This window comes from Anomaloglossus baeobatrachus, chromosome 6, assembly GCF_048569485.1.
Source record: "Anomaloglossus baeobatrachus isolate aAnoBae1 chromosome 6, aAnoBae1.hap1, whole genome shotgun sequence".
Lineage (NCBI taxonomy): Eukaryota > Metazoa > Chordata > Amphibia > Anura > Aromobatidae > Anomaloglossus > Anomaloglossus baeobatrachus.
The window spans coordinates 159,562,723-159,581,223 of record NC_134358.1 but is presented as its reverse complement, the minus strand read 5'-3'; the positions used below and the strand labels follow the sequence as shown (position 1 = coordinate 159,581,223).

The 18,501-nt window shown below is 41.0% G+C and overlaps 1 protein-coding gene across 1 annotated transcript in view; it reads left to right on the top strand.

The window, feature by feature from the left end:
• The window catches only part of TAF4B (TATA-box binding protein associated factor 4b), a 141,980-nt gene that overhangs the window by 90,152 nt on the left and 33,327 nt on the right, over positions 1-18,501 (top strand). The window contains exons 10-13 of the mRNA XM_075316370.1: positions 4,048-4,217; positions 12,873-13,003; positions 14,843-14,968; positions 17,271-17,327. Of these exons, the coding sequence (XP_075172485.1) occupies positions 4,048-4,217; positions 12,873-13,003; positions 14,843-14,968; positions 17,271-17,327 (484 nt within the window). The remainder of the gene's footprint in view (positions 1-4,047; positions 4,218-12,872; positions 13,004-14,842; positions 14,969-17,270; positions 17,328-18,501) is intronic.

Sequence of the window (18,501 nt, the reverse complement as noted above, 5' to 3'; positions counted from 1 at the left end):
CTTGCCTTAATACAAATTCGAACAGTCTGTTCAGTAGGACTATCAGCTGTGTATCCACCAGACTTTTGCACAACACAACTGATGGTCCCAACCTTATTTATAAGGCAAGAAATCCCACTTATTAAACCTGACAGGGCACACCTGTGAAGTGAAAACCATTTCCGGTGACTACCGTACCTCTTGAAGCTCATTAAGAGAATGCCAAGATTGTGCAAAGCAGTAATCAAAGCAAAAGGTGGCTACTTTGAAGAACCTAGAATATAAGACATATTTTCAGTTGTTTCACAATTTTTTGTTAAGTATTTCATTCCACATGTGTTAATTCAGAGTCCTGAAAATAAAGAAAACTTGTTTTTTTTTTGTTTAAGTATTGCACACGCCTACTGAAATTTATTTAATACTTCATACAAAAGCCATTCTTACTGGTTTGCATCTTTTTATTAACATTTTACAAATTTTAATACAAGACATACAAGGAATAAGGGAGGAATTAGGGAAAGGGAAAAAGGAATAGACATAAAGGAAAAAAACAACAGTTAAGTGTCGCCTTTATGGCCAATGCTTCAAAAGTATTACCATCAAACGTTTTGTCACCAATGTACTTGGAACAACAAAAACAATAATATACAAGAGAAATAATAATCATTATATGTCAGGAGGCTGTTATATGCAGACTAGGCATAAATGTTTCCACCCATAAAGACCATCTCAATAAAGAAAACTGTTTAAATGAGAAGGTGTCCAAACTTTTGGTCTGTACTGTGTATATATGTGTATATATAATATAAACAGATTGCGGTCAATGAATAGAAACTTGCTCATATCCAGCTGGTTATCTAACCTTATTCCTTGTTTCAATGCATCTAGAATGTTAGATGAAAAGACAAAACTAGATTTATTACCTTCATTGATCAGGTGTTTTCCGCTTTGGTTGCTGCAGATGTAAACAGTAAATGGAGCTGAACAGTTTAGCTTTGTTCATGATTTACTAGCTGCTGGCAGGAACTTGGCTCCTATTCTCTTCAAGCTGATTTTGTGATGGTGGGTGTCTGACCCCCATCGTTCTGATATTGGGAACCTATTCTAAGTCCAGAGAACCCCTTTAAGTATAAATGATGATGGCAGCAAATAATTTATTATGGTTTCCCAACTGCCACACCATCTAGTCCTATTAATATTGTGTAATTCTGAATATCCCTTATTTTCACAAGTGACGCTGCAAATTTCTTTCTGGAGAAAAGAATCTGTAATAAACTATAGGCATCTCAAAATTTAACATTTTTAATGTGCAATATTACCGTGTTCACTGTACTACAGTTTACAATTTACGCCAACACGTCAACTACAGATTTTATTCTATTCTGAATAAAACTAAAAATATGAACAACTTTGAGACACCACTTTTATATTCTAGTGTAATGCACGGATGTCCTTGTACAGTGAAAGCCCCTAAATTGCTCTGAGATTCCTCAGACTGAGCATCATCTTGCAGTTTCTGTGCATCTGTGGCAGAAAATCTTAGAGCAAGTTGTGTTTTCAAGAAAGTAAGTCCACTAACAGCTGTTGGCAAACAGACCTCAGTTTTTAGATAAAATGGCCTTGTAGGGTTGCCAGCTGCGTAGGAAAGATCTTAACACTGAGGATCTGCGTGACTTCAGTGCCAACAGCAAGGACCTGGTTACTGTTACTGTGACTGAAACAAATCCTGCAGCATTGATCAGTCAGAATGGACTGAGAGATCTGTGCAAAAGAAAAACCTTATGGAAATTGATTAGCACTCTTACATATTCCTCGTAGGCTTCTATGCCTAAAATAAAACTGCAATACATAGAGTTCAAATCTTAAACACATCTGACATTTTGAAGCCAGTAGTGTTTAAGAAATGTTCTTCCCTTACTTGTCTGGTTTCGAGCTGTAGAACTTCTGTATTTTTTTTTTTTTCTTAATGAGGGGCAATAATTCTTTGTAACTAAACACGTTAAGGGTAAGAACATTTTTATGTAAGAAAATTGGCATATAAAAATCACAATTTTTGTGCAATGCTCATTTACACAATAACTTTGTATAATTATAGCAGAAATCTACTCCTGCCCATAATCTGAGTACATTTCTGAGTTGGTAATCCCAAAAGATGCACCAAGCTTAATTTCAGGCATGCACCTCTGAATTTGGCATTAATTAACCCGATGTGTACTGCAGCTACATGTGCACAGAGCAGGAGCCGGCACTAGCAGCAAGAGCGGCGGAGGCTGGTAACGAAGGTAAATATCGGGTAACCAGGGAAAGGGCTTCCCTTGGTTACCCGATGTTTACAGTGGTTACAGCTTTCCGCAGCTGCCAGACGCCGGCTCCTGCTCCCTGCTCGCTTCATTTCGTCACTCTGTCGCTGTCACACACAGCGATGTGCGCTTCACAGCGGGAGAGCGACGACGAAAAAATGAAGCAGGACATTCAGCAACGAGCAACGACCTCACAGCAGGGGCCAGCTCGTTGCTGGATGCCACACACAGCGACAGCGACGGGACGTCGCTGCAACGTCACAGAAAATGGTGACGTAGCAGCGACGTCGTTGTCGTCGTCGTCGCGGTGTGTGACACCACCTTAACAGATGGAACTTCTTATCTGTGCATGTCAGTATTAAGGAACATCCTTAGGAATGGAGAGTCATAGACATGTATGCAAAACCTCTCCATTCATTGCTCCAAAACTGAGGTCAAATAAAAAATGATCTAAAATAGTATGACAAACAGGACTGTGCTGTGTAGAGCACTTAAGGCTATGTCCGCACGTTGCTTTTTACCTGCTTTTTTGCTGCTTTTTCAACTGCAGCGTTTAATGCCAAAATGGTTGTGTTCTGCTGTTCAAGCAAAGTCTATGGGAATTTGGGTTTCTTGTCCGCACTATGCAGTTCAAACTGCAGCCTTTTTGTTGCAGAACTTTGGTCAAAAACTCAGCTTTGCAGTGCAAAACCCAAATGGCAAAAACAACTGACATGTCAATTGTTTTTGCCATTTGGGTTTTGCACTGCAAAGCTCAGTTTTTGACCAAAGTTCTGCAACAAAAAGGCTGCAGTTTGAACTGCATAGTGCGGACAAGAAACCCAAATTCCCATAGACTTTGCTTGAAAAGCAGAACACAACCATTTTGGCATTAAACGCTGCAGTTGAAAAAGCAGCAAAAAAGCAGGTAAAAAGCAACGTGCGGACATAGCCTAATAGTTCACTATGTTCTACGCAAAACTTGGCAAATAAACCACGAAAACTCAACCTGAACACTGTATATTAGTTTTTACGGTGCTTTACCCTGGAATCCCAAAGTCTGTCATCTGCATTAAGCGCTAAATTTCCTCACCAAAATATCACGATGGATTCTGCACAAATTGTACATAGTTACGTGCGCAGTGACAGGCTGGATGTTAGGTGCTTAGTTCATATGAATGTTTTTCCACACTGACCAACCGTCTGTGTGAAACATATCTTGCAGCATGCACTGGTCTCTCCGTTTTTCAGATGACTTGCCTATACATGTTCAGTGGATGGGTGTGCTATTAAAAAACTGGATGCAATGTAGGCACTATTCACACAGCATTGGTTTTTAGCTGATCCAATTAATATAGAAACCTGTGTTTTGGCCTGGTTTAATTTTATAAAAATGAATGACCTGTGGACGTCAATGACTATGCTGATGAAAAATCATCCAATTTTTTTCCTGTTCGAAAAACAAATTATTTGGCATGCTGGTGTGAACAAAGTTTTGTATTACAAAGGTGTCCACCACTGTTATTCCTTATATTGAGCACCTTATATAAACAGGCCACACTGGAAAGCTGTAGTGACCATACGACTAGGGAATCGATCTGTCTCCTCTGCAGGGAGGGGGAAGGGGTTGGTTTGCGGGGGAGTGGGTGTGGGGTGGTGAGATGTATGTATAATATATAATATAATTTCTTTTTTGCACTATTATGTACAATTTTTATGTAGTATAATATTTCAGAGTACTGAATAATTGTTTGTGTATATTTGCTGTAATTAAATGTTTGTGTGTTAGGGAAGAAGATGATATAAATGATGTTACTTCCATGGCTGGCGTTAATCTGAATGAAGAAAATGCTTGTATATTGGCAACAAACTCCGCACTGGTTGGGGCAGTGATTAGGTCTTGTAAAGATGAACCTTTTCTATTTACATCTGCTCTTCAAACCCGAATCCTGGACATAGGTAAGAGATGGGTTCTCATACAAAATAAATGTATGTGATTGTACCCAAAATTTCTGTTTGTTTCCTGAAAAGATTAAGAATTGTGAAAGTCTAGCATACTTGACGTGTCAAATGAAACCAAGAAAATCCCCTTAAGCTTGGTTCATAATACATATACTATGCAGCTTATGGTAAAAATGTGCTGGTAATGTGACTGTTGGTATTTAGTCTGAATACTGACACTTGTATGCTACGAGACCTCAGTCAGGCCCCAATCTAAAGCCGTGGAAATAGACTAGCATGTAATTTATCAATCCATTGGCATGAACATCTAGATCATGTGCAGGATAATTGAAAAATTTGGTGCCAATTTCCAAGATGGCTCGTGCAGTAATGAGGTAGTGTATTTGATCAAAATAAGGCCGGTGTGACACTTGCGAGTGACTCACACGAGAATCAAGTCGCATTACCCAGCACAGCCTGCCACTCTCCGGACAGGAGCGTGTAGCCACATAGAAATACAGACAGATGCACAATTCTGTCTGGAGAGCTGCAAGTCGTGCTGGGTGATGCGACTATTCTCGCACGAGTCACTCGCAAGTGTACCACCCAACCTAAAGCTGTTCCCAGTGCTGCAATATTGTGTAAGTGAGCTTAAATACTCTAGAGATCAAATTGGATGCCTCACCAGGAAAGCCTTTTCCACGGCTTAGTACAAGTAACAAATGGTAATTGATTTGATCCCATCCAGGATTGCCCAGGTGAGGCCTTCCCATAGTTTTGTAGTGATGGTGGGGGTTGCTTTTTTTTTATTTATTTATTTTTTTTTTTGCATTCCTTGCTTCCTTTTGGTCTGATTTAATTTATTGAAACTAAATACCCTGCTTAAAAAAAAAAGGATCATCTGAACATCAGAATATAGCACTAAACTACAAGGACAGGTGATTGTTTGTTTTTCATTTGTACCAAAACAGGTGGAAATGATTTGTGACGCGTACACTTGAGAGGCAACACAAAGACAAACCCCATAAAGGGACTATCTTTACCAGCTCTGCCCATAAACAATTACTCTTTCCTTATGGCTGGGGCCACACTGGGACTAAGGGCTGGTTCACACTAAGCGACAGCGACAACGAGGTCGCTGTTACGTCACCATTTTCTGTGACGTAACAGCGACCTTGTAAGTCGCTGTTAAGATCGCTGCTTAGCTGTCAAACACAGCAGCCGAAGCAGCGATCATAACCGCGAGAGCAGGGAGCCGCGCACACTGCTTAGCGCTGGCTCCTTGCTCTCCTAGCTACAGTACACATCAGGTTAATTAACCCGATGTGTACTGCAGCTACATGTGCAGAGAGCCGGAGCCGGCAGCACAGGCAGCGTGAGAGCTGCGGAGGCTGGTAACTAAGGTAAATATCGGGTAACCACCTTGGTTACCCGATGTTTACCCTGTTTACAGCTTACCACAGCTGCCAGATGCCGGCTCCTGCTCCTTGCTCGCTTCATTTTGTCGCTCTCTCGCTGGCACACACAGCGATCTGTGTGCCACAGCGGGAGAGCGCCTTTGAAGAAAACGAACCAGGGCTGTGTGTAACGAGCAGCGATCTCGCAGCAGGGGCCAGATCGCTGCTCAGTGTCACACACAGCGAGATCGCTAATGAGGTCACTGTTGTGTCACCAAAACCGTGCCGTAGCAGCGATCTCAGCAGCGATCTCGCTATGTGTGAAGCACCCCTTATGCGATCCTTGCATGACACTCGGCTCATACTGGCAGCACAGCACAAGCCGAGTGTTATGCGAGTGTCCCTGCGACTGAGGTCCGATCGTGCGATCAGACCTCAGCTGCGGGGGGCGGGCCGTCTCTGAGGAGGGGCGGGCCAGTGCTGCAGAGGCGCGGGCCGGCACGGAGGCGGAGAGGGAGGGTGTACTGCGAGTGCAGTGTGATCTTTCTCTCGTCCCATAGACTTGAATGGGTGCGAGCGAAAGAGTCTCGCATTACAATCGCAGCATGCTGTGATTGTTTTCTCGGTCCGATTGCGGCCGAGAGAATAATCGCTCATGGGTGCTGACACAAAGGCTGATATTGGTCCGAGTGGAATGCGATGTTTTATCGCACTCCACTCGGTGCGATTTTCATGCCATGTGGCTTAGGCCTATCCTTCATTTGCGTTTTGCTAGTTTCCTGATCACTACTGGTCTAGGGAGGTAGTAGCTAGAGGACAGGAGGTTGCACAAGTAGTTCAGCCCCTCCCGGATAAGACTTCCATAAATTCCACCTTAAGAAGGTTGCAAGTGTCTCTCAGCATGGTCATAAGAGTATTGAGCAGATAGCAGGACATAGGCCATAATATGAGAAGCGATCATGGTCGTATAAAAGCATTAACCTAGCACTGGACTGGTATCTGTTACTTTGTTCAAGGGAGCACAGGAGGAGCAATGCCAGAGCCCTACAAAATGACCTTCAGTGGGCTTCTGGTGTACAGTCGTAGGCAAAAGTTTTGGAACCAAAACATTTTGATTTTCATCAAATTTGCTAATTCAGTGTTTTGGGGGTTGTTTGTTTTTGTTTTTTAGATCTTTTATTCAGATGTTTCTATGGTTACAGAAGTACAATCGTAAGCATGTCAAAAATTATTAAACCTTCTTTTTGACAAATGCATAAAGTTTACACACAGACTCAAAATTTACAGTATTGACCCTTATTTTCCTAGGCTTGGCATGATGGATTTGAACTTCTGGACCAAATCCTGATTGACATCAATATTTTCTTGCCTATTCGTTGCTTTTTGAGGATTGACCATAGTTACTCAATGCAATTTAAGATCTAAGGAGTTTCTTTGCAACAGAGCCAACATTTCAGTGCTTTCCAGCTCAGAATTATGTCACGGTACTGAACAGCCATAATTAAGACCTATGAAGTGTTTTCCCAGTCAGACAACCCAGGTCCATATGCCTTGTTAGGGCTTATTGAGGTTGTTGAGGGAGGTTTCTAGCTCAAGACAGCGCAGCCTTCGCTAGAGAGGAGAGCCTCTGCAAGGGGATAGGTATGTTTGTCATAGAATGGCTTATTTAGACTAAACAATCCCTTTAAGGGTAGACGTAACTAGATGGCTAGTAATGTCACCTTGTAATATGAAGAAAAAAATCATGATACATTTCATTGACTAAACATTTCCTAGTAAGAACAAAGAAAACAACCATGTTGAACAGTGGCATTACATTGGTATAAATTTAGAGCGAAGTGTGTGTGTGTGTGTATAATATATATATAGAAGAAGAACCCGTTCACAACATCAACTGAAGTCCAGAACACTCTCAGTGAAGTAGGTGTATCTGTCTCTAAGTCAACAGTAAAGAGAAGACTCCATGAAAGTAAATACAAAGGGTTCACATCTAGATGCAAACCATTAATCAATTCCAAAAATAGACAGGCCAGAGTTAAATTTGCTGAAAAACACCTCATGAAGCCAGCTCAGTTCTGGAAAAGTATTCTATGGACAGATGAGACAAAGATCAACCTGTACCAGAATGATGGGAAGAAAAAAGTTTGGAGAAGAAAGGGAATGGCACATGATCCAAGGCACACCACATCCTCTGTAAAACATGATGGAGGCAACGTGATGGCATGGGCATGCATGGCTTTCAATGGAACTGGGTCACTTGTGTTTATTGATGACATAACAGCAGACAAGAGTAGCCGGATGAATTCTGAAGTGTACAGGGATATACTTTCAGCCCAGATTCAGCCAAATGCCGCAAAGTTGATCGGACGGCGCTTCATAGTACAGATGGACAATGACCCCAAGCATACATCCAAAGCTACCCAGGAGTTCATGAGTACAAAAAAGTGGAACATTCTGCAATGGCCAAGTCAATCATCAGATCTTAACCCAATTGAGCATGCATTTCACTTGCTCAAATCCAGACTTAAGACGGAAAGACCCACAAACAAGCAAGACCTGAAGGCTGCGGCTGTAAAGGCCTGGCAAAGCATTAAGAAGGAGGAAACCCAGCGTTTGGTGATGTCCATGGGTTCCAGACTTAAGGCAGTGATTGCCTCCAAAGGATTCGCAACAAAATATTGAAAATAAAAATATTTTGTTTTTGAGTTTGGTTTATTTGTCCAATTACTTTTGACCTCCTAAAATGTGGAGTGTTTGTAAAGAAATGTGTACAATTCCTACAATTTCTATCAGATATTTTTGTTCAAACCTTCAAATTAAACGTTACAATCTGCACTTGAATTCTGTTGTAGAGGTTTCATTTCAATTCCAATGTGGTGGCATGCAGAGCCCAACTCGCGAAAATTGTGTCACTGTCCAAATATTTCCGGACCTAACTGTGTATGTGTATATATATATGTATATGTAATAATATAATATTATGTATGTGTGTGTGTATGTATGTATGTGTGTGTGTATGTATGTATGTATGTATATATATATATATATATATATATATATATATATATAAATATTGTGTGTATGTGTATATATGTATATATATAATATTGTGTGTAATATGTATATATATGTGTGTGTGTGTGTATATGTATATATATGTGTGTGTGTGTGTGTGTGTGTATATGTATATATATGTGTGTATAATAATTTGCTTCTGTCTGCTGTCTGCCTGTCTTGCTGCAAAAGGACGTCATTACAGTGACAACCGTCGCCTGGTCCCGCCCCCCCCGCACGGATTGGCCGCTTGGCTCAACCTGGCCCTGCCTCCCGCACGCATTGGCTGCTTGGCCAGGCCCCCCCCGCACTCATTGGCCGCTCGGCCAGGCCCCGCCCCCTCACGCATTGGACGCCTGGCCCCGCCCCCCCGCACGCATTCCCTGAACCCCCACAAATATGTTTGTTAATCATATTATATATAATTACTACAGACCAAAAGTTTGGACACACCTCATTCAAAGAGTTTTTTCTTTATTTTCATGACTCTAAAAGTTGTAGATTCACATTGAAGTCATCAAAACTATGCATGAAAACATGTGGAATGAAATGCTTAGTGTGAAAAAACTCAAAATATGTCTTATATTCTAAGTCCTTCAAAGTAGCCACCTTTTTGCTTTGGTTATTGCTTTGCACAATCTTGGCATTCTCTGGATGAGCGATGAGAGGTAGTCACCGGAAATGGTTTTCCAAGCGTCTTGAAGGAGTTCCCAGAGATGCTTGGCACTTGTTGGCCCTTTTGCCTTCACTCTGCGGTCCAGCTCACCCCAAACCATCTCGATTCGGTTCAGGTCTGGTGAGTGTGGGGGCCAAGTCATCTGGCGTTGCATACCATCACTCTCTTTCTTAGTCAAATAGCCCTTATACAGCCTGGAGGTGTGTTTGCGGTCATTGTCCTGTTGATGAGAAATAAATGATGGTCCAACTAAACGCAAACCGGATGGAATAACATGTCGCTGCAAGATGCTGTAGTAGCCATGCTGGTTTAGTATGCCTAAAATTTTGAATAAATCCCCAACAGGGTCACCAGCAAAGCACCCCCACACCGTCACACCTCCTCCTCCATGCTTCACGGTGGGAACCAGGCATGTAGAGTCCATCCGTTCACCTTTTCTACAAATACACGGTTGTTGGATCCAAAGATCTAAAACTTGGACTCGGCAGACCAAAGCACAGATTTCCACTGGTCGAATGTCCATTCCTAACATGTCTCTTCTGCTTGTTACCTGTCCTTAGCAGTGGTTTCCTAGCAGCTATTTTACCATGAAGGCCTGCAGCACAAAGTCTCCTCTTAATAGTTGTTCTAGAGATGAGAAGGTGTCTCCAAACTTTTGGTCTGTACTGTGTGTACAGTGCTGGCCAAAAGTATTGGCACCCCTGCAATTCTGTCAGATAATACTCAGTTTCTTCTTGAAAATGATTGCAATCACAAATTCTTTGGTATTATCTTAATTTAATTTGTCTTCAAAGAAAAAAAAAGAAAAAAAAAATTTCATTAAAGCCAAATTGGATATAATTCCACACCAAACATAAAAAAGGGAATGGACAAAAGTATTGGCACTGTTTGAAAAATCATGTGATGCTTCTGTAATTTGTGTAATTAACAGCACCTGTAACTTACCAGTGGCACATAACAGGTGTTGGCAATAACTAAATCACACTTGCAGCCAGTTGACATGGATTAAAGTTGACTTAACCTCTGTCCTGTGTCCTTGTGTGTACCACATTGAGCATGGAGAAAAGAAAGAAGACCAAAGAACTGTCTGAGGACTTGAGAATCCAAATTGTGACGAAGCATGAGCAATCTCAAGGCTACAAGTCCATCTCCAAAGACCTGAAAGTTCCTGTGTCTACGGTGCGCAGTGTCATCAAGAAGTTTAAAGCCCATGGCACTGTGGCTAACCTCCCTAGATGTGGAAGGAAATGAAAAATTGACGAGAGATTTCACCGCAATATTGTGCGGATGGTGAATAAAGAACCTCAACTAACATCCAAACAAGTTCAAGCTGTCCTGCAGTCCGAGGGTACAACAGTGTCAACCCATACTATCCGTCGGCGTCTGAATGAAAAGGGACTGTATGGTAGGATACCCAGGAAGACCCCACTTCTTACCCCAAGACATAAAAAAGCCAGGGTGGAGTTTGCCAAAACTTACCTGAGAGCCTAAAATGTTTTGGTCAGATGAGACAAAAGTAGAGCTTTTTGGAAAAAGCCATCAACATAGAGTTTACAGGGAAATGAGGCATTCAAAGAAAAGAACACGGTCCCTACAGTCAAACATGGCGGAGGTTCCCTAATGTTTTGGGGTTGCTTTGCTGCCTCTGGCACTGGACTGCTTGACCGTGTGCATGGCATTATGAAGTCTGAAGACTACAACAAATTTTGCAGCATAATGTAGGGCCCAGTGTAAGAAAGCTGGGTCTTCCTCAGAGGTCATGGGTCTTCCAGCAGGACAATGACCCAAAACACACTTCAAAAAGCACTAGAAAATGGTTTGATAGAAAGCACTGGAGACTACTAAAGTGGCCAGCAATGAGTCCAGACCTGAATCCCATAGAACACCGGTGGAGAGATCTCAAAATGGCAGTTTGGAGAAGGCACCCTTCCAATCTCAGGGACCTGGAGCAGTTTGCCAAAGAAGATTGGTCTAAAATTCCAGCAGAGCATTGTAAGAAACCCATTGATGGTTACCGGAAGCGGTTGTTCGCAGTTATTTTGGCTAAAGGTTGTGCAACTAAGTATTAGGCTAAGGGTGCCAATATTTTTGTCTGGCCCATTTTTGGAGTTTTGTGTGAAATGATCAATGATTTGATTTTTGTTTCATTCTCTTTTGTGTTTGTTTTTTCATTGCAAGCAAAGTAAATAAAGTCAATAATACCAAAGAATTTGTGATTCCAATCATTTTCATGAAGAAACTGAGTATTATCTAACAGAATTGCAAGGGTGCCAATACTTCTGGCCAGCACTGTATATGTATGTATGTGTACGTGTGTATATGTATGCATATGTATATGTGTGTGTATATATATGTGTGTGTGTATATATATATATATATGTATATGTATGTATGTATGTATGTATATATATATATATATATATATATATATATATATATATATATATATATATATATATATATATATATATATATATATTAATAATATTATTATATTAATATAATAAAAAAAAATTCTTTGCCCAATTGTTAAGGCCGCTTTACACGCAATGACATCGCTAACGAGATATCATTGGGGTCACGGAATTCGTGACGCACATCCGGCCTCGTTAGCGACGTTGTGTCTGACACGAGCGAATGCTAGCGATCAGAAATACTCACCAAATCGTTGATCGCTGAGACGTCGTTCATTTCCCAAATATCGTTGCTCATTTTGGACGAAGGTTGTTTGTCGTTCGTGAGGCCGCACACATCGCTACGCGTGACACCCCAGGAACGACTAACAACTGCGTTCCTGCGTCCTCCGGCAACGAGGTGGGAGTGACGTGAATGCGGCTGCTCTCCGCCCCTCCGCTTCTATTGGTGGCCCGCTGTGTAACGTCGCTGTGACTCCGCACGAACCGCCCCCTTAAAGAGGTTGTTCGCCACCCACAGCGACGTCGCTAGGAAGGTAAGTATGTGTGACGCTTACCAGCGATATTGTTCGTCACGGGCAGCGATTTGCCCGTGATGCACAAACGGCGCGGGCAGGTGCGATCGCTAGCGAAATCGCTAGCGATGTCGCTGCATGTAAAGCGCCCTTTAGGGGTAAATAACACTGATCTTAATGCCGTTCGCCATTCATATGGCTCTGACCTTGGTGCTGGTAACACGCTAGCGATCTGCAGCACTGTTTGGTGATGCCATGTTAGTAATGGGTATGGCGGTAATATGTATGACTGTGAGTTTAATTGCATTTATAATACCATTTCTATAAGGACTTTTATTTTGTCTATTTAATAATGGTGTCCTAACTCTGACCTTGCAAGCGGATATATTCTGAAGGCCAAGTGAAACACTGCCTATACTTTCCAGAGCTCCAGGCTAAGTTTTATTAATGCAGTGTCTAATATCTTTGAAGTTGTGAGTGTAGCAGGAAAATCATAATCTACAAGCCTCTATTCTTAATGGGTATGAGTTCTGGAGGGAACAGAATACCTGCTGTGCTAATTATTTCAATTATCAGCTTCCACTAAAACATGTAATGGATTTTCTATGCTTCCACAGGTAAAAGGCATGACATTAAGGAACTTAACTCTGATGTTATGAACTTGGTCTCCCATGCGACACAGGAGAGATTACGATGGCTCATTGAAAAACTGACAGTGGCAGCACAGCACAGATACTCAAACTGCAAGGTAAATGAAACCGGTCCACTGAATGCTAAGCATTGCCCTTTCTCACTGTCAGGGGATTCAGTTTTTTTTATATTGTTTTTTTGGGGGGAATTTACTAAAAATGCTATAGTGTAACAGATCACAAAAATATTACCAAAATTAAAATACAGTAATAATTTTGGCAAAGTTTACCAAATTTAAAAAAAAAAATGGTCCTCATAGCTTGGCTCTTTATAAAAGGATGTTGTGTTGGGCTTGTCCTAATACATAGCGGCCAACTTGAACAGACTGCACTGCAATATAGTGTATAAGGGAGGAACAGGGACGCCCAAGGATTTGTAATAAGATACTTAGGTTTTAGCGTTTAATTTTAATTTTTTTATATCAAATGAGAAATAATTAGTGAAACCAACAAAAAATGTAGAAGCATTGGACATTGCTTTCAATAATTTCTCACTGTCGTTTTTTGTGTGCAACCATTTGGGGGGGAGGGGGAGGGTTTGACATTTACCTCCCTACGTTGGTACTGTTGCTTGGGAATAGTGCCATGATTGTGTACAAGGCTACATATTTTCTCCATCTCTTCAACTAGAATAAGAAGTGTGATACTTATTGTATTTAGAGTTAAGCTTATTAAAGTTGTTAATCATCACTGCAATCATTTTTGCACCTCATAGGATATTGTTTAGGGTAAGCCAACGTGGAACGGGGGCGCCCAGTTAAATTAGGTTGTCATACCCTCCGTTGGTAGGTAGTAGCCAGCCCTAGGGATTCAATAGGGCCACATCAGTCAACAGCCCTTTGTTGTCTGTGCCAATTTATTCACTTCCACTTCCTTTATCCTGTGCCTGCTTAATTCATTCTGTGCTCTACACAGTTTTCATGTTGTGTCTGTAGTGTTTTTGCACTTGGGTTGTGTTTTTAATTTAAATACAATAAATGTTAAATTTTAAAGGGATTTTATCACTTTTTCTTGTTTTTAGACTATCCCGTTATTATTACTTTTGTTAAATGCATTTCCTGATTGCCCTGGTACGGTGGCAATTGGGGTAATACTTGGGCGATTGATGTCAGCTGTGAATTGACAGTTGGCATTAAGACCTGGGGTTAGTAATAGGCGTCTATCAGACACCCCCTATTACTAACCCAGCAAGCATAGTTAGGGAAAAAAAAGAGAAAAAATTATTTGAATAAAAACTCCACATGCCCTCATTAACTAATTTATTAATTAAAAATTAACCCTTGTGGTTCCAACATAATCCAATGGAGTAATATTCCAAGACATCCATCGATTCCTATGAATGTTCTCAGAATCTCTACTGATTAGCGTCAGCTGGATTTTCAGAGGAGAAATTACGTCAGTCACTGAATCACAGGGTGTGAGAAACTTCTGGCTGACTGATAGTAACCTAGCCTCATTGCTCTCTCTTCTGTTCCCGTCTCTGCTATCCTGTTCCCATCTCTGCTATCCTGTTCCCGTCTCTGCTATCCTGTTCCCGTCTCTGCTATCCTGTGCCAGTCTCTGCTATCCTGTGCCAGTCTTTGCTCTCCTGTGCCAGTCTTTGCTCTCCTGTGCCAGTCTTTGCTCTCCTGTGCCAGTCTTTGCTCTCCTTTGCCCGTCTTTGCTCTCCTGTGCCCGTCTCCCCTTCTTTCCCATCTTAGCCCTCATCTCCGTTCCTCTTCCTCTCCCTGACATCTCATATCTGCTACATGTGAATGAGACTGTCAGGGCAGTAAAATCTAATCCAGAATACTTATGAAAATTGGTCTATTTTTTTTTCCATGTATGGTAAAATAAATGGATGTCTGAATAAGGCCTTATTGTCACCCAATTGTTGGTTTGTGCATTTTTTTCTTAAGCAAAGTGATCACTATGTCCAGTCTAGTGATGTTCGAGCACAGCTTAAGTTTCTTGAACACCTGGAGAACCTTGAGAAACAACGAAAAACCGAAGAGGAGCGAGAAATGCTACTTCGTGCTGCTAAGGTGAGCTAGTCATTTCACCTATTTTAGAAATTGTAAAACAGAAGGGTGTTTCAGAGCTCTGGGAGACAAATGCCCACTTTCTCTGGTTGCCTGTTCAGTTTATTACTATGAATTTTTCTCCTGTCCTCTGTACAGACTTGACTGACTTTCCACTTTTTATGTCTGACAGCAATTCTGCTCCCGTGTGACAAAATTGCACCTAATTGAGCCCTAATTGTCATAATTTAGTAGACCAAAATAAACCAAGTAATAGACTGGACAGTCTTAAAATGCACCAAAAGTTGTCAGTGAAAGACAAATGTAGGGAATCTATCTAAGTTTGCAATGTCTAAACTTTAGTTTGCTTTCGTAAATCAGCCTCAATATGTACTTTTGGTAGAATCAAAAAGGTTAAAATCTCTAGGGTTCGACTACTAAAAGGCTAAATTATCAAAACTCTTATATAAAGGAGCTGTGTCCTCAGGGACCAGCATCTAGCTCCACAATATTGGGTGGTCCCTTATTCCGATTTGCACCTGACCATCAATGAGAAGAATTGGGACTGTGCATGCCTCAGCTCTGGTAATTCATTGATACAAGAGTTCCAAATACAGCTGAGAAAATTTGCACGGGTCACCATCTTTCCACTCACTGATGGTCAGAAGCCAGCCTGAATGGGGTCTCTGATGTTAGGTTTGGGTCCTAGAGACTTGAAACTAGATGAGCAAGGTGAAAGCTGTCTTATTTATCTCAGAGGTGTATGCTGTATGATAAATTATGTTTATCTTGCTAGATACCATATACAGTCTAGTTATTTCACCTCCTTATTGGCTTACTTTACACCGGTTTTATGTGTCAAAATTTGACACAATTAAAGAAAAACTCTTTTGCATTTTAAAATTTAGTGATGCCTTTTTATGCACTTTTGAAAATTGTCTGAGGTGTAAAAAATGTTTAAATGTGGTGGGTTTTTGTGGGTTTTTTTTTTGTTTTTTTTTTGGGGGGGGCTTAACTTTTCTACATTCTACTTTGTAAGATCAGACAGTGGCAGAGATTTACAAAGTCATAGATTTTATTAAAGCTACCATTTTATTGGGTTTATCTGGGTTGAGACAACCACTGCAGTCAATAACTGTAGCGTACGACTGCATGGATCACAAGGCTGGACGGGAAGTAGGGAGACTTACATGGGACCGACCCAGCAGTATTGAAAAAGTAGGGTGGGTTTTTAAAGATAAAGATACTTTTACATTTATGAGGAATATTTTGAAATAATAAAGAACTGGGAAGGCTTGTGAATGTATAAACAATGTACGCTACTGATTGGCGTATAGCGCATGCCGCTCAGGCCTGATGTGAGGTTCTAGATCAGGGATTCTCAACTCCAGTCCTCAGGACAGAACAGATCATGTTTTCATGTTTCCGATTAATATTAGACTGGGAATAATTCCACAACCTGTGCAACATTAAGGAAATCCTAAAAACCTGATTGAGGAAAACTTGAAAACATGATCTGTTTGTGGGTCTTGAACTAGAGTTGAGAAACACTGTTCTAGATGACCATTCTCTTGCGGTCAGCTCATAATGCTAGCTTCTATGGTACAATACATTTCATCCACCTTATATTCCAGTCTTTTACCAAGGCTTAGTGGTTTAATGCCATGTTTGATGGAAAATGGTTAACATTGAAAAATATGTACTATGTAATTTTCTATAGAACATGTGGCATTATTTGGTTTTCTACAGACCTTTTTTGAAAATCATGAAATTGTAGAATGACGTGTGCTCAAATTGTATGACATATAGAAATGTAGACTCGGTGGGAAAAGATAACGTTGCCTGTATACAAAGGGCCAATGGGTAATTGATATTCCCAATTTTAAGGAAATGTATTTGCTATGATACTATTCTGTATGTTTTACTGGTCCTAATTTAGCATTTTTACCATTGCCAGCAATGATGACTCAATTATGCTGCACCACATAAAATTAAATAGCACGGAGGTCATGATTGAGTTGGCCTAAGTAGCAGCTCTGGCACTCTGGGTTCCCTTAGGCAAGTCCTCGGGCATCAAACCTTTATGGAAAATGAGAATGAAAATGCATGAGGGGAAGTCTTACAAATCCTGGACTGAGGCAGTTTACCCTACAGCAAAGCTTTTTAATCACAGGAGAATATTGTTATGCATTAAATATTTAATGCCTGCCGCATGTTTAAGAATGCAGCCATTTTAGAGTAACCCTTTGAGTGCAAGGTTCAGCAATGAGTTAACATTTTGTGTGAAAATAATTTTTTAATTTATCTATTTTTCCCATTGTGACAGAGCCGGGCAAATAAAGAAGATCCCGAGCAATTGAGATTAAAGCAAAAAGCCAAAGAGGTAAGGCACTAAAGCCAGGATCTGTGCGCTCTTTCTTCACATGAGTCGTTCTTGATCCCCCATCTCTGCCGGAGCAGAGGCAGTCTGGAAAAGTTGGAAGCTTTCTCTTGGCAATTAGGTCAGAGTGTATTTTTCTGCTGCATACCATTTATATAGGCCTCCAGGAAGGACAGAAGCCGCTGGAGGCAAGGAGAACATTACAAACGAGGCACCGTCATGGGAGGAACGACACACTCTCTCTGCATTGATTGAAGTTCTCCTCGGATAACACGTGCATATTAGATTTGGGTTTGTCAGGGCTAGAACTGGTGTTTCTAAAGAGCAGCGATATTAAAATAAGAGGGGAAGCACTTTTCCATCCAGCATCTGGGACCGTACAATAGGCTACATTTTTCCAGGGTAATTGTTCGTTTTGTAAATCTGATACTGCTTATAATTCTTTGGCTGGGAGGCGGTACTGGGATTTCGTTTTAAATGGAAAATGCCTGGGGCTTTTAATTTTCTGAGCCCAGCAGTTTTCGGCTCTGAGATGGAGCCCTTGTTTTCACTCAGTTCATGTTTAGCTGCAGGGGTTTTAGTTTATAGCTTAGGCTGGTTAAGCTTTTGCTCCCAGAGGCCTCTGCATAGCAACTGTACAAATCAACAAATACGTTCATTTATGTCTGCAGCCTTTCACTCGCTAGCTATTTTTTTTTTTTTTAACATTTCCCAATATCCATTTCCTGACTTTTCTAGCCCGAGAGGAAAAGAGCTGCGCTAATTAGAGCTTATTTTAATTGAGCCTTAATATTGGCGCTTGCTTCAATTGGCCCAGAGGTACTGGGAACAGAATGAAATGAAAGCACCTTAGGCTGGAGAGTTAGGTGTGTGTACGATATACGCGGCTTTTTTTTTTTTCACTTGACCTACAGATTCTTCCCCCTGCTGAATAAATCATCAAGCCTGTTCACATTTCTGATTAAGGATCTGACAGCAGACGATAATAAAGACAATTGAGGTGTGAGACGTGTGATATGGAGCTGAAGAAATTGGTTTCTATAGTTACATGACTGATTTCATGCAATTTTTGAGGATCTTTGTTCCAAATGACTCAGATGCTAAGAACAAACCTTTTCTGTTCTCCCCCCTCCTCTCTTAACTGCGCTTCCTGAACTATGAAATTTGCTGTTGCTGA